Below are 27,407 nucleotides of genomic sequence, written 5' to 3'. Positions count from 1 at the left end.
TGTAACCTACTCAATGAATTGTTAATGCATTCATCTTTTTCTTTTACTTTTTTTGTGTAATGCTAATTGATTTGACCAGCACCATGTGAATCAGCTTGTCCCTATGCTATATTTATCCCCATGGTACAAGGGGAAGGGTTGCTGTTGTAGCAGCAGTGATGTCAGCCTACTGCTCACCAGTGTGGTCAGTCTCGGTCATTCTCCCTGTTTGGGGAGGAGGGAAAGGATGAGAAGATACATAATTACCAAAGGTTCCAAAATAGATGCAGTTCTCACTATTTGAACCACATTACCGTTACACCAGAGCATTTTTTTCCTCCCACAGGACAGATGGCAATACCCAGTTGTAGATCATTCAGTTACAGTAGCCACTTAAAATAAACAGGCCATGCCAGTTTACGATTACAGCATCACTACTCACTACAGGATTATCTATTCAATCTCAAAAATGTATCTTTACTTTCTCAGCATATCTTTGTTTCAAGGACCATCATCTTCAAGCAAAGCCTAAACTCACTTAAAGGGTCCTTTTCTCATATAAGAGACTAGTTCTGCTTCTTCTTGCCCTTCTTGTATCTTCAGTCCAGAATAACTTTGCCTGTTTAGTGAAACCTTACCTTTGCTTTGTCCATAGATATATGTAAATACCATTAATGAAGGAAAATTTCCAGAACCTGCAAGACCCATTTGAACGACTGACTCAATGGAATGTATTGAGGTTTTCTGGTAACGTACATAATAAATGATGTGTCAAAATGTGATTGTTCTTTACGGGGGAACCTACTGGAATATTCCAGTTTCTAATACTCACACGTACTGATAAACAAACACAGTAGACTGCTAACAGTAGTCATGGAGGAAGGTATAGTGGGAGTAGTATGAACTTGTTGCTGAATTTAGGAAAAAGTGGGTAATAGTAGTGGTCGAAGGTGTCAGATGGTTGAAAGATTTTAACAAAAGTTAAAAACATTTTAAAACCCCTGTTGGATCCAATTCATTGTATTTGCAAGTGACTATCTGCTAAATTACTATTTAATTTAATCCTAAGGATATGCAGATGAGGTTTTTAAGCAATGTTATCTGTAGAATTTGCAGTTGAGCATTAAAGGAACTCTATAGTGCCAGGAAAACAAAGCACTATAGGCTCCTGCAGTGCCCCCCACCCTTCAGTCATGTACCTGAATTCAGCGTCAATGTCCTTCATCGCTGGGTCAGGTTTCACCCACTCTTTTCCCCTGCAGACGTCAGTTGGTGGGGGAGACTTAATGCGCATGTGGCCGTGCTCGCATTAGGATTTCCCCATAGGAAAGCATTATTTAATGCTTTCCTATAGGGAAAAATCTTACGCTGGAGGTTCTCATGCAGAGCGTGAGGACGTCCAGTGTCAGATAATGGACTGTTTTCATTTTGGACATACCTCTATTGGCTGTCTACCAGACAGCCACTAGAGGAGGAGTTAACCCTCAGAGGTAATTATTGCAGTTTCTCAGAGACTGCAATAATTACCACTGCAGGGTTAAGTGACATGGGACATTGCACCCAGACCACTTTAATTAGCTGAAGTGGTCTGGGTGTCTACAGTGTCCCTTTAAAAAATATTGTGAGCCTTCTGGAATTTCCATAACATAAGACTGTATTTCTACTTCAGATGCAATTACGTAGCATTTAATACATTGGTAGAGGATTTATGTAGTTTGAATTTATAGGGATATAGGCTTATGCTTTACCTCTGATATTGCAATGTGAGATTCAGTATACACACTATATTGCAACGATTTGAACTACAAGGTAGGTTTTCCAGTGACATTTTTTTATTCCATCTTCAATGGGACCTGGCAATGAAATAATGGTCTTTGTCAGGTCTTGTCAGAGAGCCTTATTGGATTTAAATGCTGCCACATCCAAGTAAACTAAAAAGCATCACTGGAAAATGTACTTTTTTTGCTGTAACTCAGTTATTTACTCTGTACTGATATCAGGGTCCTAGAATGGGGACATGTACCCCACACAGTCCACGTGAAGTATATGTTGCCAGCCTCCTTATTATTTTATCAGTACATACAGCGATATACCAGCATTACATTAAAACATAAATGAGGTATTGTAGATCTTTGTCCCCAGTATCAGATTTCTCCCTGAGCATTTATAAGATACTAGAAAACTAATAGAAAATGTTAACGCAATTTGTGTATTGCAACGGTTCAGGAGATTAACATAAAATTATATTTCTGTTGATAATCATCACATTAAAAAGTCTGTGAATATCCAGTCACATATACCTCTTAATTGTACATTTATTTCTTCATAAAAGGCAGTTTTTTTTTTTGCTGAGAATCAACAGAAATATAAACATTGAGTAAGGGGGGTAGGTAGATAGATAGATAGATAGAGAAACAGACAAATAGACAGATAAAGAAGCGTAAATTCCCATTAAAATTTATTAAAGTAATGAGGCATGTGCTAAAGGAATTAGGTAAGAACAGGTAAACAATTTGATAAAACATTTTGTGACAGTGAATAGTTTAATAAGACAATAAAAAGTTCAAGTCCTCCGATGTAATGATGCAATAATCAGCTTCACTTTTAATCTCTCTGACTCATTCCTAAATCATTGCACAAATCAATATTATCACATGGGAATTTATTTTTGCAGTGACTAACAGGGCCAGTGCGTCCATAAGGCGGCACAAGCGGCCGCCTTAGGGCACACCGGCCCGGGGGGTGCCAGGATGGAGGATGGAGTGTGGGTGCACAGCGCTACCTCCTACCTGTCACTCTGTGCAGTGCGCGTTGCGGTACAGGAGCTGTACCCGGCCGGACTGACAGGAAGTGCTCACTGAGAGAGCACTTCCTGTCAGTCCAGTTGGGCACAGGAGACTGAAGCTCCTGTACCACAACGCGCACTGGTCGGCCACGCCACAAGGTAGAAGACCTACCGGGGACAAAGGGGGAGATAGATTGGCCCTAAGGGGGAGAGGAGGAAAAATATGTGAGGGGGGAGGGGAGTAGGAACACCATGATGGGGGGGAGTAGGAACACCATGGGGGGGAGAAGGGACACTATGGGGGGAGAGAAGGAGCACTATGGGGGAAAGAAGGAGCACTATGGGGGGGGGGGGAAGAAGGAACACTATGGTGGGGCGAGAAGGAACACTATGGGAGGGGGAGAAGGAACACTATGTGAAGGGGAGAAGGAAAACTATGGTGGGATGTATAAGGAAAACTATGGATGGGGAGAAGGAAAACTATGGGAGGGGGTGAAGGGAGGGGGAAGAACACTAAAGAGGGAGGGTAGAGGAACAGTAGGGGGAGAGAGGAACATTAAAGTGGGGCACTAAGGAACAGGGGAGGGAAGGGAAAATGAACACTGAGGTAATGGGGGGACCACTAAAAGAGAAGGGAGAGGAACACTAAGATGGGGGGTGGGAGGAACATTATAGGGATTGGGGGGCACTAAGAGACAGGTAAGGGGGAGGGAAGAGGAACACTAAGGGAGAGGGAAGGGAGGAGAGAGAAACACTAGGGGACATGAGGGGAGAGGACCATTAAGGGACAGGGAGGGGATTGGACCACTAATGGACATGGAAGGAAGGAGAGAGGAACACTAAGGGACATGGAGGGGAGAGTGGCACACAGGGGGGCCTGAGTGGGGAGAAAGACACAGAGGGATATGAGGGGGAGAAAGACACACAGATGGGCCTTGGAGTGAGAAAGTCCACAGAGGGGCTGGGAATGAAAGCACCACACAAAAGGGCCTGTGAGTGGAAATACAAAGGGGCTGGGATGAAAGAGACATAGAGGGGTTGAAGAAGAGGAAAAAGAGACACAGAGGGGCTCGGGGGAGATAGACGGGCTGATGGTGAAATAAATACACAAAGGAGCTAGTAAGAGTAAAGGACACAAAGGGACTGAGAGAGAAGGAGACACACAAAGAGGCTGAGGAGAGTAAGAAACACAAAGGGGGTTAGTAATGATGTAGAATTATTAAAAATCTTTATTGAACCTGTATTGAATTATTGCACTAACTCCATTTTAACCCCATACTGACACAAATCCTCCATTTTGTCCTCATAACCTGACTTCTCCATTTTAAAACTACATTACATGACAGAATTTCCCAGCACATCTAACACAATGGACAAAGACTGTATTTTCTATAAAGACATGACTAACTCAGGAACTGCTGAATTTCCCCTAACTCGCAACATAGTATAATTTGAAGGCCATGAGAACACTGTAGTAATGAAATGTTCTATTCATAAGAGACCTTGCACCTGACCACAAGACCTGACATCACTGACCGTGTAAAATGACGCTCAAGCCCCCCTTTCCACCGAGTAAACCTCATGCTAAGGGAAATGGCGCTTGAGCCCCTTGTCCCCACCCGTGTCCAAACAATACCACCTCTCGGTGGGTGGACACTTAGCTAACCACTTAGTTTTTGAGCCAATTAATTATATTGATAGGTGGACACTAACCCAGACACTTAACCATTAATCCAATTAATGATGTTTATTTACTGATATCTTGATAATCAATGATGACGCAAAATGCCTCTTAAAAGGGCCTGCGAGCCCGCTCTTGACTGACTTGCCAATAAATTTCCTCGAAGTTATTTTAACCTGAACTCCGTGTGTCAGACTGAATTACTTCAGCGTATATACGCAATTCAATTTTCTTTAATTTGGACAGGAACAGATAGACATTTAAACATTTTGGTTTACTGCTAAAAAGTACCATAACAGTAAGAGATACACAATGGAGGTATATAGTATACACTAAACAGGGTAAGACAGTTAAAAAAGGGGGTTAAGAAACAAAAGGTGGGTTAAATGGCACACAGGTGAAGATGTTTTGGGTAGTGCTCCAAAATCATCTTCGCCTGTGTACCAAAAAATCCTTGCACCGGCCCTGGTGACTAATATTTACACACTTAGCAAATATGTTCTGTCCCTTTACTACAATCGGGGCCATAAAATCAATTGGCTATCTTGGTGACAGTAGAAAATATCACTAGTTAGAAACTTACAGGTACGTCAGTATTTTTTAAAAAGAACACGACTGCATTTTTATTTATTAATCATTTTAAAATAATTTATCCCCCAAATATTATTTTCTTCATTCCTGTGCGTGTCTGAGCAAGTTGACCATATCTTTTCCAAGCACTAGACTTGCCAAAGGTAGAACGTATTTATTGAAGAACATATGCATCATGCTTCCAGATAGACTTTAGTGCCACCACATGTGGTGGACCTAGTACAATTTTCTGGGGTTGCCCAAACTAATATTGGATTTTACCGAACAGAGTTGTGTCCCCAAATTCGGGAACCGAACGGAGCATGTGTGGTTACCCCTTTATTGACTCAGAACACAACACCGACCACCCCTTGTTGTTAACTGCAATTAAAGGATTTACTTGAGTGCTTTCCCTGGGTGGCCACCATTTTGTCTCTGGAAACACAGGCAGCAGTTCTTGGTTGTTGAACGCCTGGAACTGTTTTCGGCTTCGCATCTCCGCGAACCCAGACAAAGATGGTACTGCTGCCCATCCCACTTCCCTACAACTAGACAAACAGCATTCAGGAGATAGGATCTACCGAACAGGGGAAGCATTCACTCCATAGCATCTAGGAGGAGCATTCAACGGTGTTCATACACAACCCCTGAAAGCCGACTGCCCATCCTGCCCAATCCTCTGGAACTGTAGGCCTACTCGGAATCTGCATATAAAGGTAGGATTTACTTGATACTACTGGTAATCAGTGCTTTGATTTTGTTTCCTAGTGTGTAACTAATCATCTCAAAGAGTTCAACAGGCTTTTGATTTCATAATAACTGGTTTTGCACCTGTCAACAGAGGCTTTAAAAATTGAGATAAAAATATACCAACTGTAATAGAAAAATACAAATGTGATGGTTTAATGGGATCCACAGAATCTGCCAAAGTGGCTTCTACATACATGTTAAAAACACCTTCAGTAATAAGAAAATGTGGTTTGCTGTGTATAGTTCCACAATACAAGATAAAGGGAAATATTGTGTGAACGTTACTGAATATACACTATGTCCAATGGAGGCAAAGATTAGCTAGAAATCTTTTTTATTATTTCTTTTAAAAACAAAACAAGGTTAATCAGATTTATAAGTGATCAACACAAGATATAGACATCAACCTAAATACTACATGATAATGCATTGACATTCTTTTGATGACATAGGTTCTTACGATTTTGGTTTTTGAAGTATGAGTGAGAGGACAGAATATTCACGTTACATAACATGAAAAAGTTCCTTTTTTTGAATAGCAAAGGAATCTGTCAAGCTTAAATCATCAGATAAGCTGTACATCTAATCAGCCATACAGCGATTCAAAAAGGGAACTATCACTTCTTTGAAATGTATACTAGTGAATAAAGTATTGGAAATCACCTAGAACTTGTGCTTACTTTTTTATATGATGTATGTTTCCTTTTAAAATGATATTAATGGCATAGCCAATCACACTGTGATCTGGTTCACAAAGCAAAGTAATAGCAGGCATTCTAATTAAAGACAAGAACTAAAAACATTGTTTAATTTTTACTTTTCTCTTTTACTTTCTTTCTGCATACTGCCTCGTGCAAAGTGCATAGATTATAACAATCATTGACATAGAGTTAAGATGGAGGCACCAAATAGCAGGATAAAGATACCTGGATTTCTACATTTGATTTTATTTTTCATGTCTTATAAACAGATATCTGTATATATTGGGGTTGAAAATCCAGAGAAATAACAGTTCCCCTTTAATGTTCTGAGCACAGATTACATTTACATATTTCCTAATATTTATTTACTGTGCAGCAACCTGGCGTCACTTGTGGACAACTTTCAACCAATCTCGTTTTTGAAGATTCTAATCATTATGATTATCTGTAAAATCTTAAATTAATTCCAATAAGTGCAATACTACCATAAGATTATGTTGGTTTTTGCAATCTTTGTAATAAGACATGTAATCAGAGTGTCCTGTAAAATCTTATGCTTAATTAACATTTTCTTTTTCCTCATAGCAATTGATTTGCACACAGGAACATTCATCCACATGAAGGTATGTTTGTTCTATTATTTCACCATCAGGGCACTGCAATAAAACCTGCCGTTTGATTTTTTGTGTCTCTAGACAGCATGAACATTTTCGAGACATTGTTTGGGATCCAAAAGAATACCTGAAAAAGATGAATTAATTGTGTTAGCACTAGAGTGATGTTCTACCATAATGTCACTTTTAACATTTACCTGTGTACTTAATTTAATTTTGTATTTATTAGTGGTCATAATAATAACGCATATTAAATAATTGCCCAATGCTTAATGCTGATTTAAACTGCATTTTTTTTTTATATTTATTTTATTTATTTAAAATATATAACAATAATCAAAAGCTTTGACAGACATAGTTTGCATAGAAACAGGGTTAACATCATATTATATTTGGTCACATTGAAGCAAGAAAGTTTCCATACAGAGAAAAACATCACCCTATATACATCCGTTTATACATAGGTTCTCTTATTATGGTATAGTCTCTATAATGGCTTCTATATGTAACCCCGTTTCAGGTCCATTTAATATCTAAATATTGTCTGGAAGTTCAAATTATTTTAATAACGACAACATTAAAGGGTAAAAAAAGAGGTCCCTGAGACTGGACATATGGCCAAATCAGGCCAAATGAATCATTACGCTTTGTTATCTTGTAGGATATTTGTTTGTCCAGGATAACCATAATTTTTCCAAAGTCATTCTGGTGCCAGTATAGGATTAGATTCCATCTTATGTTGATATTCTATTTGATCCATAATCTCCTGCCATGGTAAAGGAATTGAGGATTTCCAAGCCCTAGCTATACATATTTTAATAGCAAAGAATATATGGGTCAGGAGATATTTTTGATTTTTGTCTTGAAAAGGGAAGCCAATATTAAAAAGAAACAATTGAGGACTAATTTCTTTTACTTCCGGAAAAAGGGAATTTACAAGTCTAAGCATTTTAACTTTAATATTCCTTAATCCCATCCATTCCCACCAAACATGATATATAGAACCTACCTCCACCCCACATCTCCAGCATTCCCTAGGGTAATCAAGTGAGATTTTGTGAAGTCTTGCCAGGACCATATACCACCTATATATTATCTTTAGATATATTTCAGAAAGAGCTAAACTATGGATACATTCTGGGAGAGAGAAAGATCCCCCAATGTCTTGTTCCCATTTAAGAAATTAGGCTATATGGGATTCCTGGTTCATTGACTCTAACAGTTTAATAGATCTAGAGATCACTCCCTTCTTTTTATGTAGATTTGTAAAGGAATCTATAGTATGATTATTAAGTATTGTTTTCAACATTAAGACATTTTTAATCCTTAAGTACTGGAAGAGATCTCTAGAGGGAAGATTATATTTTACTTGTAACTTTGCAAATGGAACAGGTTTAGTCCCATCGCACAAGTCTGAAATCTTCATTATACCAAAGTGAATCCACGATTGGACATTTATGTCTTCTATTGCATGTTGCAAAAAAGAACACATAGTTTATGTCTGGTGCTATCTACTTGCTCTAGTATATACCATGATTGGTTTTTCATATCCGAATTTAACCACAATAAGAGATATGATAGCATGCAAGCTTCATGGGCTTTATATACATCCGGGAAGGATATTCCCCCCTTTAAATAGCCCTTTCGAAGGATATCATAAGCTATCCTAGGCTGTTTATCTGACCAAAAATACTTAGAGATTAGATTTTGAAACTGACTAAGGGTTCCTTTTCCCAATCTATAGGGGATTGCTCTGAAATTATACAAACGTTTTGGTATTAAAAATGCTTTGATCATATTTAATCTGCCTATCCATGAAGCCTCTAACATCCTCCAGTTTTCCACCTGTTGTTGCAGTTTCTTTAATAGGGTATCATCATTTGTTTGTATCAGCTTTTCAATATCGAAGGATATTTTAATTCCTAAGTAATGAATGTTGTTTCTTTCCCATGAGAAGTGGAATCAAAGAAAAGTTCTTCCTGGGCCCTAGGTAAAATATTCATATTAATCTTGAAAAGCAACTAAAGGAAGATTTAGTTTCTAAAACCAATGGGATTGAAACTAACGGAACCGTCAAGGTGAGAAGCACATAATCTGCAAAAAGGGAGATTTTAAATTTCTCCATTATATGACTTAACCTCCTTTATATTGACATTCTGTCTAATCATACTAGCTAAGGGTTCAATTGCAAGGATATATAGCAAGGGAGCCAAAGGGCAACCCTGTCTAGTACTATTTTTTAACCTCAAAAGGATCAGATTCAAAGTAAGGATTCATTATTTGAGCTGTAGAATTCCTATATAGCAGCATGGTTTTATTCCTAAATTGTCTCTTGAGGCCGAACTGGCTCATGACAGAGTCGAGGAATCTCCAATTGACTCTGTCAAAGGTCTTCTCGGCATCAAGAGCCATAATAACAGATCCCCATTTATGCATGTTTATTCTATGGATTAGATTAAATATCCTACGTGTATTATCTGTAGTACTTCTCCCCCTGACAAGTGCATTTTATTTTTACAATTATTCAGTTGAGGAGAAAAAAAATATTCGTTCTCATATATTTGAAGTATTGTGGTTGTGCTCTAAAACACAATTAAACTATAAGTGGTAGTATTATAGCAGTTTGAGCAGAGAAAAATAGATTTTCATCAGAGCAAAGATTGCGTACTAGATTATGTACTGGTTTTCCAGACACTAAAAAGCCAGTTTGCAGGCAGAGATTCAACTAATAGTAGGACTATATATATATATATCTCATTACTATATACTTAAATATAATTTATAGTGAAAACATAAATATAAGTATACCAGGGCTTAAAATTTATATTCCTATGTTATTAACCTGGTCTAAAAAGTGACTCGCCACTGCAAGCCATAGTGTAGCCTTCAGGGGTGAATTTACCATTTGCTAGTGATGAGTGGACATTTTGAGCTCTAGGTATGCTATAATATAAGTATACTATGATAGGTCCCATTAAGTTAAAAAAAATCAATGGGCAAATAATGATCCACTTCAACCATGAGAAGAGCACACATTCAGTCAATTGCGCCAGTGGCACTGAAGGACGGTCAATCACGCTACAGACTGGATGTGTGTGAAAACTTTGTCAGGGAGGCAGGGGTGAATGGGCACTGTCAATTGCCATGTCAACTCACTTTTATCTGAGACCATCTGAGTGGTCCTTCACTGTGGAAGAAAACAGTGCAACAGTACATCTATCCTTCCAAAAATTGATGAAAGGATTATTATATAAAAAAATAGTGAGACTGGCATGGATTGTATTGCTATAAAATTTTAATTAATGGCTCAATTAATTTAACATATCAATGAATAGTCATAGAAACATAGAATGTGACGGCAGATAAGAACCATTCGGCCCATCTAGTCTACCCAGTTTTCTAAATTCTTTCATTAGTCCCTGGCCTTATCTTATAGTTAGGATAGCCTTATGCCTATCCCACGCATGCTTAAACTCCTTTACTGTGTTAACCTCTACCACTTCAGGTGGAAGGTTATTCCATGCATCCACTACCCTCTCAGTAAAGTAATACTTCCTGATATTATTTTTAAACCTGTGTCCCTCTAATTTAAGACTATTTGTTGTGGTAGTTATTCTTCTTTTAAATAAAAGTAGAAAGCTAAAGGAAAATGTGATTGACTTGGAAAGAGTGTGGGAGTCTAAGAGGCTCCAGTGAGATTTGAACTCACGACCCCTGGTTTACAAGACCAGTGCTCTAACCCCTTTTCATTGTATACTGTCCTTGTCCATATATTTTACTTTTATTATCAATTGGGTTTTGGATTCAGTTGGAAAATGTGGAAGACTCCACTTTGTCAGTAACTTGAGTCTCTTTTTTACAACATATAATTAAATATTGCACAAGATGTCTCTACAAACTATCATATTTGATACAGTGCTAAGTGTGCTTTTTTAGATAAATAACCAATTCGACATATTGTAACATACCAAGAAGAGGTAGCACAATGTCCTTCACAATAATTAACCAATATCTTTTCCTGTGAGGTACAATTTCCAACTGATATATATTCATCTCTACTCATCACGAGGCAGCTATCTGAGGATGGGCACAAATACAAAATTAGATCAAAATCAAGGTTTATTACTGTCTAACTTTATAACTGTCTAAAACACCACTAAATTTAATCATTTTTAAGCCAACCAATTACATTACAATGAACAATCTTGGCCATCTTAGACATATAATGGTTGTAATGAGAGTCTGGAGTGTCACTTTAGCATGAGTTGAAAAATGAAAGAATTTCCCAGGGCAAAAAGAGAGCATAGATAGTTGTCATGTAAACTGCAACATTTCAGAGTTATAGCTGATAAAATGGTGTTGCAATTGTTAATAAAGTATGGTTTACTATTTAAGCAAGATGTAAAAACAACATATTTAAATGGGTTGTTATCTTCTCTGTATAACTTTAAGAGCATATTTTAATGCAGCCCTGTCCTTTTTATTTCATTTTTTTTTTGTAACTTTTAAAGTGTATTTTAATCTTGTAACTTTATAGGTTGGGCTATTTTTCCAAGGGCCATTTGAGAAGAGGTTGACTAAACTTCCTCTCTGGTTGCCATAAAAATTAACCTTAATCTGTTTGACAAATTATTTCTTCTATCCTTGCAATGATCTGTTTTGCCAGTCCTCTGTATCATTTCTATGGAATTGCTACTTTTTGTTGTACAATTATCTCTTGCAATCAAGCATGTTTCATGTTACCAATAGCAAATGAGTGATACGCTGATTAGTTTGTTGGTCTTCAATATGTTTAAGCAACACATCAAATGGTCATGTCTAAGAACAAGCATTTCCTGTCCCTTGATGATCCTGGATGAATATTGTTGTTTACCTTCTTCATTATAGTGTTTCTAATAATCATGATAGTTGTGGACCTTTTTACCAAAATGGCATACATGCCCTTTTGGGAAAGGGACCTTTCATGAACATTTCTATTTGTAATGAGAAATACCCTAACAGGGTTATTCACTAAAGTGAGAATTATAAGTGAATTAGAAGTGAATTTCCAATTTAAGGTCAAAATAATCAAACTAGCAAAATTTGTTAAGACAGCTATGCTTCCAATTCTTCTACTCTGGCCTTAAATTTTAAATTAACTTTGAATTCTCTCTTTAGTAAATAACCCTGTAAATAATTAAAAAGAGTGATTGTCATGACACTATAAAAAAAATCAACAAAAACTTTAATTGTTTTATGTTTAAAACTATTAAGAAAAGAATACAGTACAGATCTGCTAAAAAAATAAAAACAAAATCAATGTTTTTTTCAGTCTTAAACATCTCATATGATCGGCCATTTTAAAGGAAGCGAGATTTTGGGGTTATACTCACCCTTTTGTAATGTTAGCAGACGTGAAGTTCCTTCAGTAAATGGCACTTCTGTAGATTTTGTTGTAGCATTTTTCTTTTTTTCCACTGTAGTCTTTGCCAACACTTGAGTATAAGGTGGAAAGCTATGAGTGGCTGCACTTGACAAGGTGATGTTTGTTTCCTGAATATTTGTAGGTGTAAAATCTAGAGCGGTTGAGGCCTGTGCTGTCTTATTTGTCACTGAAATCTTGGAAGTTACCATTACACCAGTGTAAGGGGGTGACATTTTTGATGTAGGGTTAAATTGCGTTTCCTTCGTTATTAGAGCAGTGGGTTGTGCTGTAGATGGTGGGCGCTTGCTACTTGGCATCCTAGCACTGGACATTTTAGCTGCTGTAGATGTTGGGAATAGATTAGTGTATGATACATTCTTGGAAGTGGGTAAATGTGATATTATGCTGTAGGTGCTTCCTTTAGGACTTGAAAATTCAGATATGGACTTTGTTACATTAGCTGGAATTGTCTTGGGAATACTTTCATTAGATGTAATCCCACCTTTAGTGGAGGTCAGACCTGCAGGGGGTATACAACCATGTATGAAGTGTGAAAGCATTAGTACAATACAATGCATGTACAGGTTAGCTGTTAAATGTAAATGCATTTGCAAATTCACCAACTTAGCGATTATTTTTCAAATCAAGTGTGCATAGGAAAAATGCCACCCAAGAATATGCAACATTTATTAGGAGTAGTAAGAGTTATATAAGGTACTGAAGATGTTGCATGCATATTAAAGGGACTGTGTTACGATACGTTTGTCAGAGTCCAGATGTATAGTGCTGCAACATAATTTGAGCTTGCATCTCCTAGACTCCACACAGTCTTTCTGTATGCAATGTGACACATTTTTGGGCAGAGTAGATGGGACAAACAGTTGTTATCTGCCGTCAGAACCAGGTATTGGTTTTGTTATATTAGCTTGAGCTGTCATGGGAAAGTTTTGCTTTGTTGCAACCACACCTTTAGTAGTCTTTTCAAGTTTTGAATACACATGATAAACATTACACTTTCCAGCTTTGTAGTTCTGCAAATTATTTTAACAATTTGGCAAGCATTGTTATTTAATACTAAATATTTGATAACACAGAACTTTAAGTATGGCTGCTGCTACTTGTTCATGCAGCTGTCTATGGCAATGATGTCCACGGGAGCACTTATCAGTAAAACAAACATTAACAGACTGAATACGCTAAGATTTTACAGCTCTTTTTTATTTGAGACCTTGGATCAATGAAATTAAATATTTTATGAATAGTTTAAGAGTGAATTTAAACTGTGTTCTTAATAACTTTTAGGAACATGCAACAAAGGCAGAGGGCTGTTGGGACTCATACAAAAGTAGGACTATTCACTAAAGTGAGAATTAAAAGTGAGTTTAAAATTTAAAATCAGAGTAGCTGAACTGGAAAAATTGTCTAAGTCAGCTATGCTTTTGGTTCGTCTACTTTGGCCTGAAATTTGATATTCTCTTTGAATTTACTTTGAATTATCATGTTAATAAAAAAAAAACCTCTGATAATGTCTTTACCTGAACTGGCAGACACAGTGGGGATTACTCCACATCCATTTTGTGACACAATGATTTCTCCATTAGCTCCACAGTATCCTATTATGCATGGCTGCCAATCAATTATAGTAGATATTTCTTGCATGAATTGGTAGGTGGTTCTGTTGTAGCAGCATAGGCATTCTATTTAAAGGCAAAATAAGAGAGACATCATGGGTTATTTATTCAAAGTTTCTAGATGTTGAAAAAGATGCAACATTAGCTCTATTATGTTGAATATAAAAAGAGGGATTTAACCTAAATTAAGTTATCTAAACACAACCATAAAACAATGAACAATATGTTTATATGTGTGTATACACACACACACACACACATATATATATATATATATATATATATATATATATATATATATATATGTAAAAAACAGATAACATTCATATCTTGTAATACCTTTTTTATTGGACTAACAGAATTTTTTAATGACAAGCTTTCGGGATAACCTCCCTTTCTAAAGTCTGAAGCATTTTTGAGCAAGACAACACATCAAATTGTGTCTTCTTGCTAAGAAATGCTTCAGACTTGAGACAGGGAGGTTATCCTGAAAGCTTGTCATTAAAAAATTCTGTTAGTCCAATAAAAAAGGTATTACAAGATACAAATTGTATCTGTTTTTTACATCTACATCACTGGACTAATACGGCTACAATCTCTACGTGAACAATATATATATATATATCATAAAGGAGCACTCCGGGATTTGAAAATTATAAATTATAATTTTTAAATCCTAGAGTGCACCTTTATGATTTTTCTATATATACATCATGGGTCTGCACCCGGGCAGTAGCTGACGATTTCAACTATTGGGGAAAGTGCCAAACTTACGTTTTGGAATATATATATATTTATATATACACACAAACACACACTCGTACACATACACTTATATCAATCTTTTGATTGGCTGAGGCAATAATTACATGCAAATTGCACACTTCAAAAGTGATTGATAGCACAGGTAAGATAGTTTCAGATTAAGGAAGCCTTGATTTGTCGAAACCAGTCTCGGATCCAGAGGAATTTATATTGCTTTTTATTGTTTTTCTGTTTCAATTGCTTTTAGCTTGCTTCTAAAGCATTTTTTATTTTATGGTTCAATAAATTGTACTTGACACATCTACCAGCAATATCCTCTTTATCTGTCTGGTCTATTCTTTTTCAAGGTACCATATTCTATAGCCGGTCCGAAATGGCTCTATACCAGGTGAGTGTTTCAATATATACATGCTTAAAAGTTCTTTCTCTCTGTGTAGGGTGAGTGCGTATTACATTTTGTATACACACAATTTCTTAGCACTCAACTTACATACTCATGTACCATTACCATTCTGGTTGCAAAGTGTTAAATGTTGAGAGACATCCTATTGGTTTAAATCAGGGGTAGTCTACCTGGTCCTTACCGCCCACTAGTGGGTGGTTTTGGGATATCAGGTGAGTGGTGGTGGGTTCTGAAGAAAACATCCAGTGGCCATAGACCAAGGCTGCAGCGGAGATCCTTTCATCTCCCCTGCCAGCCCATGCAGAGCCAGCCTTGATGTAAGCCCTCTCGGGCTGGTGAGGAGATCAAATATCTCCTTCACTGACCCGCTGCCACTTAGTTCCATCAGAGGAAGGGCCTGGGAGGCTCTATATTCCTCCCGAGAGCAGGCTTGTCATGGTTACCATGGCAACGCTCCGATACAGTGCTGTGCTTGCAGAAGGACAAGAGAGTCAGCCTGCAGCCGGAGGAGCATTATGTCCCACCTTTCTGGTAAAAGGTAAGAGGGAGGGAGGGATAGACATTAAGATATATTTTCACATCTTTCTTCAGGAAGTATTGAATAAGTTTAAATTTGGTAACTTAATAGTGGACGCAATAATGGCTACTTACTCTACCCTATCTGCTATAATTTCAGGTCAGAGATTTTTAACAAACAGTTTTCATGTAAATAACGGAACAAGGCAAGGATGCCCATTAGCACCAATGCTATATGTTTTAATCCTAGAGCCTTTACTTCAAAGAATAAGGCAGGAAGGCAATATAAAAGGAGTGAAAATAAATAACCAGCATATGCAGACGATATCATTCTAATAATTACATATCCTGAAACTTCTTTGAAAGTTTTACTAGATACACTATATATATATATATATATGGCGGAGTGTCAAATTACAAATTAAATATTGAAAAAACACAGGCCATTACATATAGCATGGCGTCCGATCAGATAGCTATATTAAAACAAACATACGGCTTCCATTGGCCACAAGAAGGGTTAAAATATCTAGACATAACGATTCTTAAACAATTACAAAACTTGGCAGAATCTAATTTTGGGGGTTTAATAAGGGAGCTAACTTTAAAATTGAAATCATGCAAGGATGTCTTTTCTTCATGGATGGGAAAAGTGAACGTAATTAAATCTTGCATATTACCTATTTGGATTTACAATTTTAGGATGATTCCAGTTAAAGCACCATATAATTTTTTTAAACAATTTCAAACACTGGTGGAAAAGTTTCTTTGGCGTAATAAAATACCTCGTATCCCTAGATATCACTTGCACCAAAGAAAAAACCTCAGGGTGGAGTCAACTTCCCAGACATCTTTAGATACCAACTGGCAAATAGTTTGACCCATGCCACTCAAATATAAATAACATCCCAAAAAGACCAAGACTGGTATAAAATAGAACAATCCTTATTGAAAGTTGATCATCTAGAAACCTTATTATGGTGCAAACAATCTGAATTAAATAAGATCCTGATTAAAGCTGATTGTATTGTTTTGACTAATATCTTAGATGATTGGTTTCATTTCAAGAAAAAAATCCATATAGTTAATAAATGCGCAATGACCTCCCCATTAGAAGCGCTGGAATACAACATGATTGACTTTAAACTTCCCTTAACTCTTCAAAAAACTAATTTAAGAATTCAGGACCTATATTTATCAAGGAAATTTAAAACACTCTGCCAACTCCAAAGAGAGTTTGGCATTACAGTTAAAGAACATGTTTCTTTAATTAGAATTAAATATTACTTCGGCTCAAAAATGATCGAACTACAAAATAAAAAACAAAAAGATCATCTTGACAGACTCTTGTGCAATAATTCCAATAAAAAAACTGTGAGAGCATGGTATGATTTACTTGAGTTCCTGAACCCTATGAAAAAGGTTAAAGCTTTAGAAACATGGGGAAAGGAATTATCAAGTCAAATAGATAAAGATTTATGGTGGGAAAGCTGGTCCCAATTGGGTAAGATAACTTACTGCTTGTCCCTTCAAGAACTGCACTTTAAAGTTGTATATAGATGGCACTAATATCCTGAAAAATTATTTAAATTTAATGCAAAAGACAACCCTCTATGCCGGAGGTATAAAAAATTTAACGGTAGTTTGCTTCATATGTGGTGGGCTTGTGACAAAATTATTTTTTTTTTAAACCTTAATCCCTGATCTACATATAAATTAACTAACTAGGTCTCCCTGCCAACCCATCTTTAAATTGTTTCTTACTTTTTTTGTCTTGTTTGTTAAATTATTTTATTCTTAGTTTTATAAGAATTTTTGATTGTACTTTATAGTAAACATGGTTAAGGCTAAATTTACTACTACTATTTCTTGAATCATATGTAACCATGTAAATTTATATATAAAAAAAAATAAATAAATATATATATATATATATATATATATTCACATCTCACCCACCGACATACAGCATAGGCCCTATGCAGCCTTCACACACAAACACACACTACACCCCTCACACACACTTCCCTACACACACACACACACACAGACTGCCCCCTCACACAAAATGCCCCCTCACACACACAGACAGACTGCCCCTTCACATACACACTACACCCCTCACATACACACACACTGCCCCCTCACACACTCCACCCCTCACACACTGCCCGCTTCACACATGTGCTGCCCACTTCACACATGCACAGCAACCCTTATGCACAGCACCACACACACACACACTGCACCCTTCACATACATACAGACTGCTCCCCTCACACACACACACACACAGATTGCCCTCCTCTCTCACACACGCACACACACACACACACACAGACTGCCCACTCACACACACTGCCTCCCTCACACACAGACTGACCCTCACACACACACAAAAACTGCCTACTCACACACACACTGCCCCCCTCACGCACACACAGACTGCCCCCTCACACACTCCACCACTCACACACTACCCACTTCACACATGCACTGCCCACTTCACACATGCACAGCAACCCTCACACACAACATCACACACACACATACACTGCACCCTTCACATACATACACTACCTCTCACACAGTACACCCTTCACACACTGCACCCCTCACCCACACAGAAAAAAAAGTAGAATAGAAAAAAGGGGAAAGAAATAGATAAACTTAAGTACATATTAAAACCCCTTCTTTTTTTAAAAAAAAATAACTTGTGGTATAAAATTTGTGACTGCGGCACTAGTGGGCGGTAAGGTGATTTTTACCATCAACAAAGATACAAAAGTGGGCAGTAGGTATTAAAAGGTTGACTACCCCTGGTTTAAATGGGGATTTGCCCTTATATAGAACTTTTTCCAAGCATAGCACATGTTTTTGTCATGCTAAATAACACCAGTGTTCTTAACCGATTTCCTCCTCTTGCATTTATACTTTACAACAATTAGTAGAAGTTAGACAATTAATGTTAACCTTTCAGTTTTCCAATCCTGTATGTCTGTTTATCAAAATCTCTAGCATTTTCTAAAAATTGTACTTCGGTTACACAGTAATATGTAATTAGATTTAGATTTTAAACCACATGAGTGGAAATTTTGCACTTGTAAAAAAAAAAATATAAACTAAAAATAAATCATGTTTTTTTTTTCTAAAGTAAATGTTTATGCCTTTTGACTTATTAAACAGTTTTCCTCATGGAGAATTTTATTTAATTAGAGAATTGTCTCTAGAAAGCTAATATTAAAGTTGACTTTATTGATCTATTTAGTTTTTTAACCAAATTGTTTGCAAATGTACAAATATATAAAAAAATTTGAAGTTTCCCTTGTTTTGTATCTAGCTGATGTAATTGTCTATTAGCTTAAATGTTCAACTTGACTATTCACTAAATTTTCGTTAGTTGTAATGTCACCTACAACAACTGGCTGAAACTGATCACTTACAACTAAAAAATGCTGAAGATAACATTTAACAAATATAACCTGTTATTTCCTATAGCAACATTTATCCAACTAATCATAATGACCCAGGTTATTTATTCAAGTCAGGAATGTGAAAGAAGATTCTCCTGATAGCCAGATCTGACCAACCGCTGGCTGCTAAGTTTCTTTCCAGAAATTTCCTGCAAAAAACTAAAGTAAGCTAAGCATGAAAAATAATCACAAACAAATATTCTAATACCTTTTGAAAATGTATCAAAGTATGAATAAGCTCCACCTGCTGAAAATTGCCAGGATACCCTACAAATGTGGACAACTACGCAATATAAAATTATATATATATATATATATATATATATATATATATTTCCTCTTTATTCCCTATCACAACAATTTGAGTTTTAACTAATGATTATGTCCTCCGCTTGTTTTTTGTCACATACCTACAAAATGTGGGTTTTTTTTATTGTCATGGTTTAGAGTAAATGGGCTCAGTAAGCAGGGGATTGTGAAAAAGCATGTTACTTCTTTAAGCAAGTCTTTTTTTTATTCCAAGTGTCAAATCAAGTAAGGAAATCCATAGGCAAGGTCAGGCAAAGAAAGGTTCGTGGTCACAGGGAAAGCAAAAGGGGGCAAAATGGGTTTATTAGAAAGATATTACATGCTCATTGAGGTTGGACACACTGAGCTTGTAAATTAAATACTGAGCACGCATTACTTTATTTTACTTTTAATTTCAGTATCCGGAGATAGAGTGGCACATGGTGTTGCTCTTATTGTTCATTTTATGGGGGCACTCACTTAGTGAGATCCTATGCCTGGCCTCATTAGCTGTACCATTCCCACCAGTAACAGGACATTTTAAAGGGACATCAATGAAACCACAGACTATGTCTAGTAAATACCTAAATATTTCTTGGTTTCTGTGGTTTCCTTTGGAGCACAATTGGTGTAAATGCAAAGTTACATCAATTAAAGGAGCACTATTGGGTCGAGAACACAAACATGTATTCCTGACCCTATAGTGTTAAAACCACCATCTAGCCCTCCTGGTCCCCTCATACCTCCCTAAATATAGTAAGATCTTACTTGTATTCAAGTCTACACCTGCTTATTTTGTCCCTGTTTCCTTTAGACCTGCCCACTGCTTGCTGACATCAGCATAAGTGGTAGCCTGATCCAATCACAATGCTTCCCCATAGGATTGGCTGATACTGACAAAGAGGCAGATCAGGGGCAGAACCAGCACAATTCAAACACAGCCCTGGCCAATCAGCATCTCCTCATAGAGATGAATTGGATCAATGAATGAGGAAAGTTCAGTGTCTGCATGCAGAGGGAGGAGACACTGAATCTTTGGATGCATTTTAGGCAGCCATGACCCAGGAAGGATCTCTAACAGCTATCTGAGGAGTGGCCTGTGAAGTTATCACTAGGCTGTAATGTAAACACTGCATTTTCTCTGAAAAGACAGTGCTTACAGCAAAAAGCCTGAAGGTAATGATTCTACTCACCAGAACAAATTCAATAATTTAACCCCTTAACGCCGTTACGGGTTAAGTGGGCTTTAAAGCCGTTATGACGGCATAGCACGCCGTAACGGCTTGTAGCCCCAAGAGGTAAGATGTACTTACCTCCGCCGCGATCCGCTTCGGGAGGACTGCCTCACAGCCCAGGCAGCCCTCCCACGGCAAATCAGGCCCCCGGGGGCCATGTGATCGCTCTCAAAGAGCGATCACATGGCCCCCTATAGCTGGCTGTGGATCTGCCAGCAGGGGGACTGTTTGAAATATCAGACAGTCCCCCTGCTGGTGGGAAGTATAAAAAATAAATAAAAGACAAGTGTAAAAATAAATTAAATATATTTTTATATATATATAATATGTATATATATTATATATATAATATATGTACATATTATATATATGTAACGTCATACAAAGTGTATTTTAATATTAATATAAGTATATATATTAATATTAAAATACACTTAGAATGACGTTACATATATATAATATGTATATATATTATATATATAATAGATGTACATATATATTTTATATATAAATATGTATAATTAAAATAATAAATAAATAAAATAATAAAATAAATAAATAAAATATTGAAACAAAATTTAATATAAATTATATATGCATATGTAATTTCATTCTAACTGTATTTTGTTATTAATATATATATATCGGTAACAAAATACACTTAGAATGACATTCTATATATATCTATATATATATAAAATACAAATATCCGCAAATATATATATATAGATAAATACATATAATTACATAAAAGATTACATTAGTATACACGTAGAATTTAAATACCTATAAAAGCATATATATTAAAATTCTACATGTATATTTAAATAATCTTTTAACGTAATTATGTGATTTGATTAATTAAAATTTGATTGACATGCCTGACAACACAGGGAGAAAGTGCAGAGAATTTAATTCGCTAGCACTATATTTGACCCTTTAACTCTCCAAGACACCATAAAACCTGTATATAGGGGGTACTGTTTTACTCGGGAGACTTCGCTGAACTCAAATATTTGTGTTTCAAACTGGTAAATTGTATTACAACGATGATATTTTAAGTAAAAGTGACGTTTTTTGAATTTTTTACAAGCGAACTGCACTTTTATGGTCTATATTATTGTTGTAATATGTTTTACTGTTTTAAAACACTAATATTTGTGTTTAGTGAAGTCTCCCGAGAATAACAGTACCCCCCATGTACAGGTTTTATGGTGTTTTGGAAAGTTAGAGAGTCACATATAAGGCTTGCATTTCATTCTTTTCACATTGAAATTTGCCAGATTGGTTATGTTGCCTTTGAGAGCGTATGGTAGCCCAGGAATGAGAATTACCCCCATGATGGCATACCATTTGCAAAAGTAGACAACCCGAGGTATTGCAAGTGGGGTATGTCCAGTCTTTCTTAGTAGCCACTTAGTCACAAACACTGGCCAAATATTAGTTTTTTGCTTTTTTCACACAAAAACAAATATGAACGCTAACTTTGGCCAGTGTTTGTGACTAAGTGGCTACTAAAAAAGACTAAACATACCCCACTTTCAATACCTTGGCTTGTCTACTTTTTCAAATGGTATGCCATTATGGGGGTAATTCTCATTCCTGGGCTACCACACCGTCTCAAAGGTAACATTACTAATCTGGAAAATTTCAATTTGAAAATGTAATGTTCTATATTTGACCCTGTAACTTTCCAAAACACAATAAAACCTGTTAATGGGGGGTACTGTTGTACCCGTGAGACATCGCTGATTACAAATATGTGCATTTTTTTTGCAGTAAAACCTAACAGTATTATGACATTCACAGTTAAAATGTCAGACGGAAATGCAAATTTAAAAAAAAAAATCTTATTTTCTCACATTTTTTTTACTTTTATTCATAATAAATGATGTTCCATATATGAATAGTTAATGATAGATTAAAGCCCTGTTTCTCCTGAACAAAATGATATATAATAAGTGTGGGTGCATATAATATGAAAGAGGGGAACTACGGTTGAACAGACATATAGCGCAAATTCCAGTTTTTGTTTACGTTTTGTTTTGATCAGAACGTGCACTATTGACTCCGTCCTGAAGGGGTTAATGAATACTATTTTTGACATAACTTTGCTGCAAAAAAAAACCCAAAACTACTGTATTTACTTCTTCACTATTTTTACATATAGCTTTTCTTCTTTTTAATGTTTTTTAAAGCTTATTACATTAGGATTTTATAAATTGTCAGTACTCCATTAAATTATACATAGCCATATGTGCTATAAGTACATTTGTTTGACTGAGTATGGTATGATATTGTTTGTTAACAGTTTGAACAAATAAGCAAATAAATTAATTACGTTCTGATTTTCCATCGCAAAGTGTTTCTCCAACTTCACTAGAAAGAAAAAAAAACAGCAAATTTATTTAAGCATTGTGATAATGTTAGTATATAATAAGTGTGTCTCATAAATATGTTAGTATATGATACATGTATCTCACTCAAATGTATATTTCATACATTTTGAAGAAATACACCAATATACAGAAGTAGCAACACTAATCATTTTCAGTTTATTATATTAGGCCTCCATTTAATATTTATAGATAAGCTGTTCAAATGTACAGAACCTCAGAGAGACCATGTGTTTTTAATATAGTTCTGACTTCCAGATGTTAAGAAAAATATATGACCTCTCTGGGATTCCATAAAAATTATCACAATCTGTTGGGAAAACTTTTCAAATGATTGTCTACAAAAATTTCCATATACTAAAATGGTTATGATCAATTGAGAAGCTTATCCAAAAATCTTAAAATCAATGGTTCCTTTATCCCCTTAGTGACCAGACCGCTTTTACATTTTCTTACCGTCAAGGACCAGGGTTGTGTTTACATTTCTGCTGTGTTTGTGTTTAGCTGTAAATTTCCTCTTACTCATAGACTGTACCCACACATATTATATACGTTTTTCTCGCCATTAAATGGTCTACTTACAGATACCATTATTTTCATCATATCATATAATTTATTATAAAAAATGATAATAACTATTATGATTTTTTTTTTTTTTAAAAAAACAACACTTTTTCTAAGTTTGACAGCAAAAATCTGTTACGCATCTACAACCGTCAAAAAACACCCATGCTAAATAGTTTTTAAATTTTGTCCTGAGTTTAGAAATACCCAATGTTACCATGTTAACATGTTTAAAATGGGGCATTTCCAGTCTTTTGTAGTAGCCACTTAGTCACAAACGCTGACCAAATGTTTTTTTTTTTTTTTTTTAAACAAAAACTGCACTTTTACTGGTGATATCATTGTTGTGATAAGTTTTACTTTTTAAAACACTCATATTGGTATTTATCAAAGTCTCCCGAGTATAACAATACCCCCCCCCCCCCCATGTAAAGGTTTTATGGTGTTTTGGAAAGTTACAGGGTTAAATATAGGGCTTGCCAATTAAATGATCTGGCGCATCAAGAGATTCATCATATAGCCTGATGTGTATGCCCATAAAACACATTCAGTAGAGCATTCTAAGCTCTATTAAGTGGGTCTAAGCTATATATTCACAAAATATGTCTTTACCAATAATTTACAGTGTTTGTGTGTGTGTGTGTGTGTGTGTGTTTGTGTAATTTCTAGAGACTACAACGTGTGTGTGTATAAATGATTCATATGACTTGTCAAAAGACCTTGGTGTCCCTACTATTTAAATATATAAAAATAACGTCATCATACCATGTTGTGCAGTTCAGTATTGGAACACATCTTTTGGTGTTTTCATCAAAGTATGGTCTTTCCCTACTACATATTGGATAGCAACCTGCAAAGTAAAATATGTCAACATATTAACCAAGATATATTCATGTACAAAATATACACTGAACCAAGAGAATAAAAACGTGTTAACTGTACAAAGGACAAGAGAGCATCCATTTAAACTTGAATGAGGGTATTTTTCTACTTCACCAGATGAAAGGGTTCTATATAGTGAGAAAAATAAAGATGTTAAAAATGCCTGCCTAAAAATATTATCAGACTCTGAACAGATTTTTAAACAGCCTTTAACAAGCTTTTTTTTTTGGTAAAACGGAATATTGAAAGACATGATAATTCAATTGTGGTATAAGAACTTGGTAATCCAATGCAAAATCTGTCATTTTGGAGTCATAAAATATATTTTTTTGCCATTTTATGGCAGGCCTGGAAATTGACTCAGATTGGGGATTTTAGCCTTTTTTTTTTGGACCAACAGCAGAACTAGAGAAGTGACTGAATGTGGAGAACCTGAGCCTTTCTCCAGCCTATATTATGTAACTACGGGATATTGTTGATAAAGCCTTAAACTTTTTTTTGGTATCTTTATATTTAAACAAACATTTTAGTCTCCATTTTGTTTTTGCAACATTTCAACTCCATTTGTAAAGGCTTCTTCCTATTATAATATCTTGAAAAACAGTGAATTTAATTACTGAGGAAGTATTTAGGAGAAATTGACAAGGGAAATTTAACATTTAAACCACAATAACTGAACTGGAAATATTCTCCAGCTCAGATATTTTAGAATATTATTTGCTTTCATGTCCCTTGATGACTTTCCACAATCTCCAGTTTTGCGACAAATGCAAATCCTCTCCACAGTGCTGTCATGCTGCCATCTAGTGGTATATGTGTGATTGCCACAAACACGAAGGACTTTATAAACCATGGCAATACCTTCAAGTTGCTGTATTTGGTCATCACATTTCCCCATAGGATTTGTACAGGTCTTCATACAGGGGACCCCACACGGCTTGTAGTGCCATTCGCAGTGGCCATCTCTGTTATAATAATCACAGAATAAAGCTGAAAAGCAAAGCAGAAAACATGATCTATTGTGAAGTTGTGAAAACCAGTTAAATAATAACAATAATAATAATAATTAACAATAAATATAATATATATATACCATTGTTATCATATAATATGTTAAAAAAACCTGAATAAGGAACATATTAAACTTACGACATATATCAGGTGTTCTCCATGTAATACAGATATTGCTTCTTCTGCAGGCAGATGAATAGGCAGCTAATGAGGTACACAGACACTCACAGTCTCCTCCTTCTGTACAGCTGCATGAATCTGAGACACAGGAGTCATAAAAGGGTATGGGGTCCACCTATGAAGTAGAACATTGTCAAACTGCACACTAGAGGTATATAATAGTCCAAATAACATATATAACATGCTATTTGGACTTGAAATATCAGGCATGTGTTAGCCTTTATGTAATATTTTTGGATAATATTTTCAAATCATTTAATATTTTAGATACATTTTTAAAATGATTTAATATTTAAAAAATATATTTTAATAGTCTAAAATAATTTTTATATATTGATATATTTTAATGTATAATATATATTTTTTTATATTTTAACATTTAGAAAAATATGTAAATCATTTATCCAAAAATATTAAATAATTTGATAAGCTTATCCAAAAATATTAAATCAAGGTCAGTATTTGTTTTGGAGATACAACAATAGATTTATTTCCATGTAAAAATGAGTTGTCATGACTAGCGGATCTCTTCTAGTCACTCTGTATTTGTGTTATTATTATTATTATTATTATTATTATTATTATTGCCATTCATATAGCGCCAACAGATAGCGATTTACAATTTTATGAGAGGGGTGATTTAACTATAAATAGGACAATTACAAGAAAACTTACAGGAACGGTTAGAGAGGACCCTGCTCAAACAAGCTTACAGTCTATAGGAGTTGCTTTCTCATTTTGTACAAAAGCTAAATAAGTATATTTTTCCTATATAATTAGTACTCATGAACAGTTTTCTTAAAAGACCACTCCACACATGGGAAAAGTAAAACAAAAAAAAAACACAGTTTAGTAGTTATAGCCTCAATGAATACATGCATGCATAATTTTATGTATGTATTCATTGGCGATATAGTATAAAACTGTTATTATGACTGCAGCCTTTGTAAGCCCTCCTCTTTTTCACAGGAAGTGACGTTCAGTCACTACACAGAGAATTGTGCAATTAGAGGCCTCTGTTTCTATTCTATTTGAGGTGTCTCTCCACACCCGTGTCCCACCATGTGTCTTAGTCCTGACTCCCTTCCATGTGTCTCAGTCTGCCCTCATGTCTCAGTTCCCCATTCCCCTCCAGTTCCCCACTCCCCTCCATGTGTCTCAGTCCCCTCTCCCCTCCATGTGTCTCAGTCCCCCCCACCCCTTCCCTCAATGTGTCTCAGTCCCCCCTCCATTTGTCTCAGTCCCTCCTCCTCTCCCTACATGTGTCTTCTCCCTGCTCCCCTCCATCTGTGTAATTTTCTTCCTCCCTGCCATGTGTCTTATTACTGCCCCTCTCCCCTACCCTCCATGTGCCTCATCCATGTTCCCTTCCCCTCCCCTCAATGTTTCTTATTCCTGCTCCCCTCCATGTGTCTCAGTCCCTCCTCCCCTCTATTTGTCTCATCCCTGCTCCCCTTCTCTCCATGTGCCATAGTCCCCCCTTCCCTCCCCTCCATGTGTCTCATTCCTGCTCCCTTCCATGTGTCTCAGTTTCCCCTTCCCTCCATGTGTATCATTCTTGTGCCTCTCCAAGTGTCTC

General features: G+C 36.0%; 1 protein-coding gene across 1 annotated transcript in view; it reads right to left on the bottom strand.

Annotated features, from left to right (window-relative positions):
* Positions 1 to 7,157: 7,157 nt before the first annotated feature.
* LOC134578518 (mucin-5B-like) overlaps positions 7,158 to 27,407 on the bottom strand; it is a 144,203-nt gene continuing 123,953 nt past the window's right edge. The window contains exons 23-28 of the mRNA XM_063437502.1: positions 25,787 to 25,943; positions 25,499 to 25,627; positions 24,521 to 24,605; positions 23,137 to 23,174; positions 12,453 to 13,004; positions 7,158 to 7,207 (exon numbers count right to left, since the gene is read on the bottom strand). Coding sequence (XP_063293572.1) covers positions 7,158 to 7,207; positions 12,453 to 13,004; positions 23,137 to 23,174; positions 24,521 to 24,605; positions 25,499 to 25,627; positions 25,787 to 25,943 — 1,011 coding nt within the window. The remainder of the gene's footprint in view (positions 7,208 to 12,452; positions 13,005 to 23,136; positions 23,175 to 24,520; positions 24,606 to 25,498; positions 25,628 to 25,786; positions 25,944 to 27,407) is intronic.

The sequence above is a fragment of the Pelobates fuscus genome, chromosome 12 (genome assembly GCF_036172605.1).
Source record: "Pelobates fuscus isolate aPelFus1 chromosome 12, aPelFus1.pri, whole genome shotgun sequence".
Taxonomy (NCBI): Eukaryota; Metazoa; Chordata; class Amphibia; order Anura; family Pelobatidae; genus Pelobates; species Pelobates fuscus.
This window is presented reverse-complemented; position numbering and strand designations above follow the sequence as displayed.